This window comes from Ips typographus, linkage group LG3 (genome assembly GCF_016097725.1).
Source record: "Ips typographus isolate SLU linkage group LG3, UJ_Ityp_2.0, whole genome shotgun sequence".
In the NCBI taxonomy this organism is placed as follows: domain Eukaryota; kingdom Metazoa; phylum Arthropoda; class Insecta; order Coleoptera; family Curculionidae; genus Ips; species Ips typographus.
In genome coordinates, this window is record NC_138424.1 from 16,294,922 (window position 1) to 16,310,545 (window position 15,624).

Here is a 15,624-nt window from a genome sequence, read left to right on the forward strand (position 1 = left end):
CGTTTTCCAGATCCCCATAGTGGCGCTGCTTATCCTGAACATACTATACAGGGTGTCCGGATTTAGTGTTTTTTGACAGGAAAACCCCATTTCTTTGCTAGATAGGAAAAAAACTAGTATGCATGTATAGAGCTCGATTTTTGAAAAAAGATTAAAGGCAAAAACCGTATTTCGATATCTTGGCAGTTTGCGGAGCTAGAGGGCGTTTTTCGAATTTCGTCTATTTGAAAACTCTTTTGTTTATTAAAATATCGAAGTGCAACACACACATTTTTAAGCCACTTTTTATATGTGATTCCAGTGGCGTGCTTATTTTTTTGCTACTGCCTTCCGTTTTCACAATAATTGACATAACTTACGTATTTTAAATGGAACTCATAATTGAATATAACTTTTAAAAAATGTCTCTTTTTAAACATTTACTACGTTATAAGTATGTCTATGTTTATGTTATTCCTACAAATAACCGAAATATGAACTTGCAATGAGTAACAGATATAGACCGAATAACAAATTAGTTTTTCAGTATTTTCACACACATTTAAATACCTAACGACTAAAGAACTAATTTATAAATTAACGGTAAAAAATAATTAAAAATAAAATAAAGAAAAAAAAAACATTCAAGTGTTGTCATAGAAACAAGAAATAAATAAGCGTCACTTTTGACAGCTGATTTCAAAACTTGAGTCAAAGCCAAACGCCTTGGGCAGCAGGATGTCCGCTATTGGTCTTTTCGTGGATTTTTCTCGTGCTTTTGATGTGATAAATCATCGTATTTTGCTTGCCAAATTGTATAGATACGGTTTTCGAGGTACAATTCGGTTCAATTTGATTCAGTCTTACCTCCAAGATAGAAAACAACACGTTTCAGTGAATGACCAGAAAAGCAAATATTCAATTTTAACTAAAAGTGTGTCACAGGGATCAGTAATTGATAATTTAGTAAATTAATAATTTAGTTTTATTAATGGGGTCGCTGCGGATGTTTTTGTTACGGCATATGCTGACGACACAAATATCCCTATTTTAGGTGCGAGCTCTAAAGGCGCTATTGCAAAAACCGAATTGGTTTATAATAGGATTTTGTTGTGGTCCGATAAGAATCAATTAAATCTCAATATAAGCAAAGACCCACTTTCTTCATTTCTCCAATAACAGAGCTTTGTCGGAGAGAGCGACTATGTTTGAGGATTCTGATCGTGCTATAACTTCTTCTAGGACATCGAAGATGCTGGGATTAACTTTTGACTCCTGTTTACTCTGGTACGATCATAATGGGGCGGTTTGTAATAAATTATGCGGATATAAATGGATTATTATTATTATTAATTATAAAACAGTATTTCAAGGTATAATCTAAGTAACACTAGTCTAAAGAACTAATAAGTAAAATATTGAGAGATAGATGTGCGATAGTGCATTATAATTATCAGTCGATATTATAGCTATTTATGTACTAAAGGACATTAGAGAGAACATAGTGACAAGTTTCGGCCTTAAATATAAAAGAAAATGCAGCAAAAGCTAATTAAAAAAGGTTTTGAAGCGTTATAAGCGGGCGTTATTATAATGCCCGCAGGTTGTTATAATCTACATCGTTTTCAATGTATTATTTGTTCATAATGTATAGGTGAAACATAAATATCATTATAATTATGTGATTGATGATTTTACAGATGGTTTGTAATAAATAAAGCTACTATATGACAATAGGTACTCGATTTAGAACTGAGAATAGCTTAGAATCTACAGTCCAGAGATTGTATTGTCTCCACTAGAGGACTCTATTAACCTACCGAAATACGATATTACGGGAACACACTGCTTCGTTTTTCTTTTGCAAAATTAAAGCTTTGGTTTTGTAATATAGCAACTAGCCTAATAATCTGCTAAAATAATTAACGTCCTGTACATATCACATTGTCCTCATTTACTAGGTACTAGTTTGTCCCAAGACGTGCTCTAAATTAACGCAATTCAAGACTGCTCCTCCAAATGCTCTTCTTTCGGAAAGCATAGATGTGAGTAATGTCCATTCGTTGGTTTTAATATCAAACTCTTCCACCGAATTTAAGCTCTCACGACGGTTATTAAAACCTCCAACAGCCAATAACCGACCATTCAATGATACTAATTCATGCCCGGACCTTATAGAAAGAAATATAATTAGGTTAAGTTAAAATAAGTGTGCAATTTAGTTGTGCATGTAGTAAGTACCTTGCGGTGTGCATTGGCGTAACAGGTTCCCAACTCATCATCCGTAGGTTCAATCGTTCCCCATCATCTCTGTTTTCTCCTAAGTCCGTTAAATATTATGCTATAGTAAAGGTAATCTTAATGCGTACTGAAAATTACCTCCTATACAGTACAAATTGCCATCTAAAGCCGCTACTCCACATCTATACCTTGAAGTTGAAATTGATGGCACTGAATCCCATTTACCTTCTCGAGGGTCATATCTACATTGAACACATTTTAATTAACACTACTAAATATTCAGAAAAATAAACAAACCTTTCACCCACTGTGTTACACCCACCAATAGCATAGAGAGAACTATCTGTAAGGATTCTGTTATAAAATATCTAATAAAATTGAAATGTTAGGAAAGCGAGTTTACCGAGAACTGCAATTTTGCAACAATCCTTTTGAAAGTTCATATCAGGACAACTGTTCCAAATCCCAGTCAATGGATCAAAACTTTCCATTAAACTGAGACTGGAAACATCATCGTCCCCTCCGCAAGCGTAAATTAAGCCGTCAAAGGAACAAGTACCCAAACCGTAGCGTTTGGTTCCTAGAAATAATTTTAATGGATTTGGTGTTCATTTTGATCACTTAAGCAGATATTTGGATCATTTTTTGGTAGAATAATAAAATAGATGCCTAAATAGCTATTTATATACCAAGGTCGTTAGAGAGAACATAATGTCCTGAAGGTTTCGGTCATTTTTCGGACATTATACTCTCCCTAACGCCTGTAGTGCATACAATGTTTTATGTTTCACCTAATTCAGCAATTATTTACTATTTCTGGCATTGGAAACTAAGGTATACCGTTACCGGTAAGTTGTTTAGTGTTTATTTTACCTGAATGATGTAACTTTGATAGTTCTGTCAGTTAGTGAAAATGGCAAAATCTGGACGAAATTTTAGAAAATATATAAGAAAATGCAGCAAAACTAACGAAGGTTTATTACCTAAAAAGTCAAGAGCATCCTAGGATAGGAAATACGAAGTTTTTATAGCATGGAGGAATAAAAATGCCATTACTAGTATTAAAAAAGGTTTCAGGGCGTTATGATAACGCCCGCTTATAATGCCCTCAGGCTGTTATCAACACTATATCCTACACCGTTTCGAAGGTATTATTTATTCATAATGTATAGGCAAACAGAATGCAGCTCTTTCCCGCACCTGACTCGACTAAAGCCACTACGCTCGTCGTGAGCGTGCGGGCAAGTCTCATGCACTTTCTACACTTGTTAGAATAATAACTATATCTACCAGAGCCTGCAATCACACACTGAATCTAATCAATGAACACGGTATACAATATGTTCGGTTTAAAAATGATACAAAGTTAGAAAGAGTGAGTTGAGTTGCAAAAAAGGACGTCAGCTATATCTGGAATAGTTATTTACCTAACAAGTGCGGAAAGTGGTACTATTCCCGCACGAGACTGGCTGCAGTTAAAGGGACGAAAAAGTACCTTTACCGCACTAGTGTGGAAAGATACTCCTAGTGCACTTTTCGGCACTCATTTGGGTGCGAAAAAGTGGACTTTATCGCACCCGAGTAGGAAAAACGAATGGTCTTCAGAAATAGAAAGTCAACCTTCGTAAAAGACGACCTCTAGAGGGCCTAATAAAAATGTCAAACTAAAAAAATATTCCTGGTTTTCCTTTTTTCGACTTATTCTTTTTTTGTACAGATCATATTCAATACATAATAATATGGCATTTTAAAACCGTCTTCGAAAATGTTGCATGTTTTGAATTATACCTGACATGAATATTTCCCATTAAAACTAAACTTACTCATTGAAGTTATCGAAGTCCAAGTGTTTGTCCATGGATTATAACATTCAGCTGTAGCTACACTTGATGCTCCATCATGCCTGAATATTGCATTTTAATAAAATACAGGGTGTTCCAATAAGCAGTACAAGCAGCTGTTTTGTCGGAAACTATAACAAATTGTTACGGTTTGGGCCTACTATGCTCGATACTCGATGAAACCGATGCGCCGCAATATCTAGCCGGGCGCGTATTAAAGTAGGCCACAGAAGGAAGCGCCATACCTGGAAGAATCGAGGCAAATCGCGAAGCGTTTCGCGGTCATTCTAGAACGTGGTTTGCGAATATAAAAGAGTCAGTGTCAACCGAGTAGTTAGGAGTAGTGTAGTAGTGAATTTGGGGAACGCGGATAAGTTTAAATAGTGGAATAATTGTGGAATTGTAGTAGTGTTTTTAGTAGCTGTGTTAATTATTGTACGGAGTGTTTTGAAGTGTAAATAAATTTATTAATTGTTGAGTTAAATTGACTTTGTGTGAACCCACGGGAAAATCGTAACAATATGTAGGTACATACATAAGCACTTCGAGAAAAAAATTTTTAATAAATGAGGCCACGAGAAAATGCTGGAAGAAACAACGATACGATGAACGTTGCCTGTCGTCGACGAACAATCTTGCAAAGTAGTAGAAGTGATCCAAAATTTTTTTTGAAGGAAATGAAATATCTCGAAAACGGCTGATCATAGAGCCTTTCCCATCCCATCCCATTTTTTACATATATACCTCCACTTTGAGAAAAATGGACTACTACTTGACGTTGACGTGTGCTTTGCCGCACAATTTTTCATGGCAGAAGTAGCACTTTTCCGCTCTAGTGCGGTAAAGTACTTTTTCGACGACTGACTTTGAAAGTACCTCATGTACGCTTCCATTTAAAAGCAGAAAGTGATTATTCGCCGCGCGAGAGCAGAAAGTGAATCATTTTCTGCTCTAGAGCGTTTTCGCTTTCTACTTACAATCTACTCACCAACTTTTTCGGCGTTTTTATAACAACGCTTGACATACCTGTTTGAAATAAAGCCATTCCGTCAAAGTGATGTATCGGTGACAATGAGTTCGAGCTACGAAAATGATGTGAGTTGTCCTTCTACTCCACCCCACAGCAGTCATCGAACAAATATCGTCATATTTCGAGCCGAAAGTACTTTCCGCTCTTAATATAGAATATACTATTACCGCACGTTTTTGATTGCATTGATAATTTAATGTCTTTCGTTAAATTATTATAGTTTAATTATACGTTATATTTAGTTATTTTTTTACATGTTCAGTTTAAGTGACTATTTAATTACTTGTTAATGTATTACAATTTAAATGAACTGTGTTTTGCCTGAGTAGTATGGTAGTAATCCTAAGAAAAATATTTTTTTCGACGACTTACTTTGAAAGTACCTCATGTACGCTTCCATTTAGAAGCAGAAAGGGGTTATTTGCCGCGCGAGAGCAAAAAGTGAATCATTTTCTGCTCTAGAGCGTTTTCGCTTTCTACTAACAATCTACTCACCAACTTTTTCGGCGTTTCCATAACAACGCTTGACATACCTGTTTGAAATAAAGCCATTCCGTCAAAGTGATTTATCGGTGACAATGAGTTCGAGCTACGAAAATGATGTGAAATGTCCTTCTACTCCACCCCACAGCAGTCGTCGAAAAAATATCGTCTATATTTCGAGCCGAAAGTACTTTTGCCGCTTTTACATGATTGCAGCGTTCGGCTTTGCCTCAAGCTGCAATTTTCATGTGCAAGCGGCAAACATCTACTTTCCGCTCTTAATATAGAATATACTATGACAACGTCTAAAATCTCAACTGACAACCCACCTGCAAGAAATTTAATTGACTGGCTTTCTATTGTAACCCCTTCATCTACAAATAGCATGACATAAACACTAATTGTAAAATGCTCTCATTGTAGTTTGTTCACTCTGTAAAATGTTCTCATTGTAGTTTTCTGCAGGATTGTAAGAAAAATATTGTACCTAATACGTGCCGGAAGTGTCTTTTCCGCAATCGATAGCTGACCGAACTCCGCTTAATAATTGAAATCGAAAGGACTATTCAGAAATACAATAATATGCAGAGTGTTCCAATTGAAATAAGCATTTTGCATCAACTTCCGGTCAAACCGAAAGTGACAGAAAAATGAAAATGTTTTTAAAACATAGCACTCATCAAATTTCATTTAATTCCAAAATTTCAAATTTCTATTAATATTGGATCCTAATATACTTTTAATGAATAGTTTGGGTGGTTAACCCTGTATTTGCTGTGCTTGTCATCAAACAAGTTGATTTAATAAATAATGTTGTATGCAACCTATGCGAAATTTTTTTTTACCAAATTGTTTAGCAATAAAGTACTGCCTCCATTTAACTAAAGCTTTATCAACTATAGTTTCTGAGATAGCAATGGTAATGCATCGAATTTGTAACATCCTGTATATAGGAAAACGCCTGACCCTGAGTTAACTCGAATTTTCGAGCGCGTCCCCTGCTGGTGGCAAAATGCCCCAAAAAAGAAGTCTTTATGATCAGCAAACTTTGGACCCCTTTATAAGAAGATATCGAAAAAAAAGTTAAATAGCAAAATTTTTCGTCGAGGACAGGCAATTACGTTGGTATTTTTACTATACCAGTCCATTTAAATTTTAAGAGTTTTCGGATTCATTTTAGTAAAATCATGAGTCTTAGCGCTTGGAACTAAACAGATTTTTTTCTTCTATGTATAGTTATCGAGAAACAGTCGCATGCACGGCTTTTTGGATCACCCTGTAAAGTTTGCTTGGAAAATACAACTGTGTACTTAATTGGTACTTACCCTCCAATCACATATAAACGTTGTTTGAAACTAGTCACTCCTGGAGAATATCTTCCCGATTGCATTGGTGCTATACGATTCCAACAATCAGTTTTGGGATTATAAACTTCACACTCGGAAGGGATTCGTCTTTGGGAGCCCGATTTGGACCAAACATCACCTTTAAAATTGAAAAAACAGTTGAACTTTTTCGACTCTTAATAAATGTGCCTTGCATTGAAATGTGTTTTATAAATTACGAATAACAAATCCGGCACAAGGACTCAATTACATTTCACTTTTATTTCAACAGGAAATTGGCGATAATTTTATTGAATATTGCCCTCTTGTGTTAAATGTCCCATAGAGCAGTGCATTTTCACCAGAATGACAGCGACAATTCCACTCATGTACAAAAAATGCCATATATACGTCATCATCGGTTTGCTATCGGCTAATAAGGAAGGAAGAGAGTTTGCTAGCGGATAAAAAAATCGGATAAATTTTGCTGTTGATTTCATCGTTTCCACGGATTTTCACTTCAATTCTATTGTTGCAATGTCTCACCTGGAGATTTTTGCTGGCACTGTCAATTTTGATTTTTGTTCGTATTGTTTTGGTTATGGCTCGCTTCGGATAGAGTTCTACTGCAGAAAATCAAAAGAACCAGACAAAGTTATTTCTGCCAGTACAAGGAAGTCGCAGTCTTATTATATTATTGATTATATTCATGGAATTGTCTTATCAAATACCATTCGAGCTCAGATTTTGAACAGGATAATTTTTCCGCTTGTCTTCTCATACTTTCTTATGGTACAAAACTCGACCTGTTTGGCTAAATTTAAATCATTTTATCATTTTAGATTTAGTTACAACAGGTCTCTTGCAGTTACACCAAAATGAAAGTGTTCTAAGACAAGCACAAAAATTATCCGGCTAAATCTGAGCTCTTATGGTATTGCCCCCGATTGCATCTCGATAATTGCAGATACGTACATCTATAACGACTGCATTGTTGTAGAGCCTATTGCTAGTACACTAATTGTTGTCCTTGCGCAGTTTTTTGACTTTTTATAACCAAACAATGTCAAACGCGATGTCAACAACAATTAATGAACGGTTTGGAACTTGCTCATAGAGTTCCATTGAGCCATCTATACAGGGTGATTCCATAGTTGGTGCTTTCCTTTCACCTGCGAATAGGGCTTCAAAAAATAAAGTTTTTTTTTTCTTTGACGCTTTTTCGAAATATGAACAATAACGAAGATACAGGGTGTCAAAGCTTTACTGAAAAAATAAAATTTTTATGATTTTGGCCAAACCACTTGAAGTAATTAAACAAACGTTTGTAGGTGTCAGTAGCTACGTGGAAAGGAAATTTTCCAAGAAACAACAATTTTTTTGCGTTTACCAGTGGGTTACCATCTTCGTTATTGTTCATATTTCGAAAAAGCGTCAAAGGAAAAAAAACTTATTTTTTGAAGCCCTATTCGTAGGTGAAAGGAAAGCACCAACTTTGGAATCACCCTGTAGTTGCAGCCAAACCAAAACATTTTCTTATTCGGGAAATATTCCCCAAAATTACATTCGTGCTTAAAAATGACCTGATAATTCTGCATTCAAACTTGTTATCTTTGCAAACCGCATTCGGTCATTTTCTTATTTTTTTGGCGAAAGAGCACGACACCGAAGGGGGAGGGGGTTATCTCGATACTCAGAAAAGCTCATTACCACTGAACCCAAACAAATGCTTATTCTCCCAAGAAAAAGTTTACTTCGTCGGATATATCGTTTCTTCAAATTGGGTGGTGGAAGCTGACCCGACGAAAGTTGAATCTATAAAGAAATGGCCTATACCTAAGTTTTCCTAGGTTGTGTAGTTATTACCGCCGATTTGTAAAGGATTTCGGACACATTGCTAGACCTACATCGACGGACACATCATCGACTAACGAACAAAAATTGACAATTTTCTTAGTCACCAGATTGTTAACAATCTTTCACAGAATTAAAGAAGTACTTTTATTTTGGCTCAATCTCAAAAAGAAACTTTTTCACTGATGCTTCCCAGTATAGTATAGAAACCGTTCAGCCTTTCCTAGTTTCAGAACAGTTAAGAAGTGGTCATTAGCTATTACAGCAAGTCATTGGGAGAGATTTTTCAATTCTACGAGATGTAAAACAACATTATCACAGCATCCTATATGGAAAAAAATCTCATTAGATAGGACTATGCGGCACTACAATGACTGTTAAATTTTAATAACCCGGAAGAACAATTAGCACGCTATTAGAGAAACATCAAGCTGATGATTTTGACTGAGCCACTGAAAATGACGATCTCATATCAACGCTGATAGTTTGACGAGAAGGCCGTGCTGTGAAAAGCATTGCAAGTTTTTCGAAAGGCATGAGAGCAAGAATAAAAATGAAAGCATTAATCAGATACGCAAACTGGACAGATGAAGAGGCTAGAGAAATACCAGTAATGGAAGAATATCGTATCCAGAGAAACCATAATAGAAGAACAGTGTTTAGACACTGATTTGAAAGTAATCAGAGAATGGTTGGAGAAATATTTGAAACCGGAATTTTGAGCCATGGGATTGACATAGTGACGAGTTGCTGGCGACAATGGATTTCGCTTCAACTTCGAGATAACCTAATTACTCGCAGATGGGAAAGTCCAGACGAAAAATCCTTTGTATACAAAACAATAGTTCCCAGTTCCTACAAAGAGAATGTGTTCCGAGAACTACATGGGAGTTGTGAAGGAGAGGATAACCAACGTTATTGCAAACCACGGAGTTCCTTTAAAGATTCACACAGACAAAAGTAGAAACTTTTAATCAGATATTTGGAACCAGTTAATATATATGTTATGGATGGAATAAGAACCACTCGAACAATGCCACTGCATCTGCCGTGCAATGAAATGGTCGAAAGACATAACAGGACTATCAATCAGTACCTTTCCTTTTATTTGTGAACGATAATAAAAAAGTACGTCAAAATATGGAGTAATACAAACAATGAATACATATTTTGGATGATGTCAAGGGAAATTTTGGAAAAACGTTCGAAAAGCGGTAATTTTCAGGAACTAGCTACAGAATAAATATTGTTACGAAATGGACTTTTAGTTATTTTGTGTTACCTCGTATAGTGTTAGTTCATTTCGTCTTACCCCGTATATTGTATTGTTTAGGATCTAGAAAGTCGTAGTTCAGCTGTTTGTAAGAGAGAGGGAGACTTGTCATAGTTTGAAGTTTAAGAGAGAATGCCAATTTCATGAATATTCCCGAATTCCCTCGATTCCATTGAAGCCTATACATATGTATACACAGCTTGGCTAGGACCGGTGGAGAGTCAGTTAGTTGTTGTGATTGTTAAGAGATGTCAGTACGAGATTAGACAGCAGTTGTCAGTATTGTTTGTAAACAAACGAAATATACAATGCGAGTTAAAAGTAACAAGCGGTGTTTTGTGTGAAAAACGGTACAATATAACCCACACCAATAAAGGTACAGAAAACATTGTAAACTTTCAAAACAAGAAACCTTGGTCGTATAGTAAATATTGTTACCTTTATGATGAAAACTATTCAACTCAACAGGAATCAATACACACACAAACAGAAGGGCTGCATGTTTATGTATATGATATGATGCCCAAAAAATCTACAATGAAATAATTGTTGTTGGTTACATTATTATTGGTCACAAATGCAAAGTTGACTGAGACTGCAGGGCACCTTGTCTTAAGGATAAAAGCAACCGCATAGAACTTAAGTGCAAGTAATGATGAAAGGTACACCAAAAAAAATAAAAGTATTACCTATAGCAAATACATAAGGATCAGCTCCTAGTGGTTTTCTTTCCATAGTTCTCCATGAAGAAATTTCACACCGTCTTTCTGGCGCTAGATGGTATCGCATAGCCTCCAACAGTAATTCACAGCACTCGTGATTGCCCTTTATCAATTTTTCATTATCCACTCTCGTCATAAGAAATTCTCTGGTTAGTAAAGGCAGCCTCACGTGAATCAACAACTGTAATTACATTGCATGTTATTGTTATTACAAGAGTAAAACAGTATACGAACTTTAGAAATATACTTCTCTCTTTCTATTAAATCGTGTTTGACCCAATTCAAAACTGCAGTAAATACGTCTTCTTCTGAGATTACATTCAACTCGCTGTTTGAAACTAACTCGTTAACCTGTTGATGTAGAATACTTAAAATATCGATTTTGACGAAATACTTTAAAACTAACTTCTTCAAACGAAAGTGACAGAAACTCTTCAGTTGCTATAACTTGTGGAAAGTTTTGTAAGACGTATACGTGCGATTGATGGTGCAAATCCTTGCAAGAATGTGTATCTGAAAATATTAAATATTGTTTCCTTTTCGTTATTTTTCTGAAAGTTATTCAAATAATTTAAAAAATCAATCGACCTCATGCATTATTGTCCTTATAATGCTATTGGTATCTTAATTACTATTTACCAACTATTCATTAACATACCTGCAAAACTTCTTATTCCGAAGCAGTTTGAGGGATGCAACTGCTTTAAAAAAAATGTACAGCAAGCTTCTCTAACGTCTTCCATTTGAAGTAGGCTACTTGCTGGTAATAGTATCTATAAAAGACTTTACTAATTAAACATTTGATCCCCAGAATAACTATTTATACACCAAAGGCATAAATAGGTAGATATTTATGAACTGAGGACGACGATTTTACTGGCCCAATGGTCAAGTCGCCCGAGGGCATAAACATCTGGTAATGTCCATGGTGAATACAAAATTTTATGTTAGACCACTTCTTTACTGTGATTAACACTGTACTGTTACTACTAATTACAAAATCAAGAAGTTGCAATGACAAATTATTATTAATATAGCCATACTGTAGATAGGTCTATGTTAGGTAACTTTATACCCGCGAGGAAATAAAGTAGATGCATGTTTATGTATTTGGTAGATAAGTAATACAAACACAATCATAAATTGTTCAAACATAAAATTACTTAAATACCTGGGCATTATCGACAGTTATAGTAATCTGGCCAGTGTATGCGTAATCTAAGAGTAAATCCACAGCTGTAGCGTCCATATCAACCATGGTTATTTCACTTTGGGATTGTTCTTTCATCTCTCCTATAATTATGACACACCTTAAACAAAGCACCTATTGAATGGTTTAAAAAAGTGCTTACCGTTGAACATGGCGAAAAAATAAGGGCTAACTGAAGCCAACACTACTTTGTGTGCGCTAAACTTTTCTGTTCCTATTTTTAATATTACATCACATAACTGAAACAAAAACTGTGTGTATTGCGTGTCTATATTATTTTATTTTAGATAAAAAAAAATGAGTGCAACTTTAAAAACATAACCACATGTCTATTTGTTACCATTTTGGCTAAACTTGTAATTTTATAGAAATATTGCATGTATTAAGAAAATTCACAGAGGTGAAGTTTGAATAAATGGGTCTATAAGCGGTGCAAATGGCTGTTCCTTGTGAAACTATACATAGTAGAACCTTGGAGATCTCACTCAGAACGCTACTGAGCTCGCTCCTTAAGCTATTTACTAAAATCATCTCGCTAATAGGATAATGGGGAAGGTGCCAATATCCGAAGAACAGCAAGAATTCAGATTCAATAGATCAGCGATGGACGCAATATTCATATTACGCCAAATCGATAAAATTTAACGATCCTCTTTTTGTCTGTTTTGTGGATTTAACTAAGGCATTCGACACGGTCCGACTAAATGGCGTAATTAAGATAATTAAGATAAAGATTATAGACCAGGGAAACATCGATTACCGGTAACAAAGAATTATACAAGAACTGAACAGCAAAAGTAGAACAAGAATAAAAACGAACGATGGACTGTCTGAGGAAGTGCAAATCAATACGAACCTACAACAAGCAAAGGGATAACCTTAGTCCTACCCTGTTCAACATCATTAAAAGTATTAAAAAAGTGAACGCTAAATATGGCATAGGCAATTGCACCATTTAAGTGTTAGGCTATGCAGATGATGCAATCCTCATAGCGATAAAGTCAACGGATACCTGAAATATATCATATGACAAAATAAAATTATGAGTACAAAAAGCTGAGGATTTACAAAACAGGCGTAAGACCTATTTTAACGTACGCCCAACGTTTCAGACCTGAAACATCAACAACAAAAAGTGTCACTATCACAAGTAGAATAAGAAGCGAGGATATCAGAAAAGAACTAGAAAATAATACAGGATGTGGTAAGATGGGCTAGAACACGCAAAAGGTACTGGAGTGGCCATGTGGAAAGGCTGGCAGATGAAAGATGGGCAAAATGGACCGTAACGCAAAAACCAAACCACAGTGTAAGATCACTGCTTTGAAGTGTCGACAAATGCCGCCGTTTTTTGTTCCTTTTCTTCTTTCTTTCTAATATGGGTGTTCAAATGGGTAGGCCAATCCTATTATGCCTCTTCGGACGTTGATGTCCAGCACTCTTACCAGCGTTTTGGAGGTCTGCCTTGGGTTCGTTTTCCGAAAGGATTATTAGTTTTTACAATTTTTACAAGACTGTTGTCTTCCATTCTGTTTACGTTGTTACCTACGAAATACAGTTTTCGTCCGCAACTCGTTTAGTTTGCACTTTTAATGTCCATGGGCCTAGTTACACTGGCAAGCCGATTCCGATCACTTAATCTCCGTTTGCACTTTGTGCACATTTTATTGTTAATGTGGGTGAGCGACCTGATAAGTTATCAGGTACCATAGTCACGTGATTGGTTTGCAATTTTTGTCAGGGAAGCGTCGGTTTGTGGTCGTGTTTCTTTGTGTCGGGTGTCATGTGGCCTATTTAATCACCCCCACTTCAGAATTCGCAATGAGCACCGCATCATCTGCGTAGCAGACAACATTGAAGTAAGTTGTTCCCTATTTTCTATCCGGCTCTTTTAGGTAAATCTCCGACAATTTTGTCCATAATCATGTTGAATATAAATAGTATATTAGTTTTATTAATATCTGGTTCACTTCCTGTTTTCGCATTATTTCAAATGATGTCTGCCAATCGCACCTGGTCGAAAGCTTTAGTCATGTCGACAAAGCACATATACGCTGGTTTCTTGAACTCTAAAGATTTTTCTGTTATTTGCTTCACAATGAAGACAGCATCAATGGTAGATCTGTTTTTTCGAAAACCTTGCAGTTTTTCGCGAATTGGTATAGTTTTGTTTATTTCCTCTAACAAAGTCCTAGTGAGGGCTTTGAGGATGATGTTGAGAAGCGTTATTCCACGATAATTGTCTGGGATTGATTTCTAGCCCTTTTTAAATATACAGGGTGGTTCAAATTGATTGTAGTATAGTTTGAGAGTGGAAAGTACATTAAAAATAAACTCCAAAGTGTCATATAAACTGTAGTCAAAAAGTGCCCCTAGCGGAGTTAGAGCACCTTAAAGGTGAGCCACTAAAACCATTTTCTTATTTTTAATTCCTAGACGAAAAAAGTTATTCAAATGAAAAGTGGTCATTTAGAATTTTTTTCACTTTTCTAACATAATCTGGACAAATACAGGGGCTGTTCAAAAAGTTTGAAGCTTTAAATTTCTTTAACTTGTAATTTTAGATCGTTCTGAGGGGGCACATGTGATAGCCCATACTTTTTCCTAAGAAAAGTTTGTCTGAACATTTCTTTTCATTTGCATAGTTTTTCAGATACCGTCATTTTTATACGCTAATCCCTAATGAAAAAAATGAGTACCTGCCCAGATTATTTTAAAAAATTTTAAAAAAAAGCCAAATGATAACTTAAAAATGATGTACAAGCATGCCAAATTTTACGGCTCTTTTCAACTATAGTTTATATGACACTTTGGCTTTTATTTTTTATGTGCTTTCTACCTTTCAAGTATCCTACAATCAATTTGGACCACCCTGTAGGTATCGTTATGCCGCTTTTCCATTCATTTGGTACTTTTTATTCTATTAGGTATTATGTTTCTGAAGAGAGTTAATATTTCTTTTTGTAGGTTGTCTCTCTCGTATTTTAACAATTCGTATGTTATCTCGTCGGGTCCTGTGCTTTTTCTATTTTTAAGATGTGTTCTATCGTACTGCCTGTCAATTCTATCTCATTGTTGTTCGTTTTTTGTTATCGGTCGTAAATCACCTTTCTGTACGATTGTACAATTTTGATTTTGATATCTTCAGAGAATCTAAAAAAGAGCCTAAGTCAGTGGTCTTGTGTTGGGACGCTAACGCTAACGTTAACTATGCAAATTCTAGGATCCAAATTATGTTTTTTAAAATCCAAGTAATATTTTCTAAACTACATGTGTAAATGGTGTAGAGGTCGAATTTTGGGAAAAGATGAATGGCAAAAACCGTATTTCGATATCTTGTCAATATGCAGCGTTAGAGGACGTTTTTCAAATTTCGTCTGTTTTGAAAACTCCTCACAACTTAAAATATCGACGTGAAACAAAAATATTGTTAAGTTACTTTTGCTATACATATAATTCCAGTGGCGTGTTTATTGTATCGATGTATAGAACAAATTGTTAGTTTACGACTTATAAACTATTTCCAGAAGGAGAAAGTGGCTGGAAATACATTATTACCGCTAAACGCGGTCTCCAATGTAAGTGTTTTTAATAACCTGCTTTTTTGCCTATTAATACCACATTTTAAAGAGGGTTTCAGATGCTTTAGGCATTTCTAAATCTACC

At 35.5% G+C, this 15,624-nt stretch overlaps 2 protein-coding genes and 1 long non-coding RNA gene across 3 annotated transcripts in view; 1 reads left to right on the plus strand and 2 right to left on the minus strand.

Moving 5' to 3' along the window:
• Positions 1 to 10,010, plus strand: part of LOC145726410 (uncharacterized) — a 68,375-nt gene extending 58,365 nt beyond the window's left edge. Inside the window, exon 2 of the long non-coding RNA XR_014177599.1 lies at positions 9,390 to 10,010. This is a non-coding gene — a long non-coding RNA (uncharacterized LOC145726410). The remainder of the gene's footprint in view (positions 1 to 9,389) is intronic.
• LOC145726389 (kelch-like protein 17) overlaps positions 1 to 15,624 on the minus strand; it is a 91,970-nt gene that overhangs the window by 67,521 nt on the left and 8,825 nt on the right. The gene's annotated exons all lie outside the window — the stretch shown is intronic.
• LOC145726394 (kelch-like protein 18) lies at positions 1,307 to 11,893 on the minus strand. The gene is made up of 11 exons (XM_081975441.1): positions 11,407 to 11,893; positions 11,155 to 11,261; positions 10,983 to 11,099; positions 10,716 to 10,929; positions 6,900 to 7,059; positions 4,044 to 4,123; positions 2,624 to 2,800; positions 2,518 to 2,563; positions 2,359 to 2,462; positions 2,221 to 2,299; positions 1,307 to 2,150 (listed from the first exon to the last, which is right to left on the minus strand). Exons 1-11 carry the CDS (start codon positions 11,489 to 11,491, stop codon positions 1,937 to 1,939), a joined length of 1,383 nt encoding a protein of 460 aa, XP_081831567.1. The 5' UTR covers positions 11,492 to 11,893; the 3' UTR covers positions 1,307 to 1,936.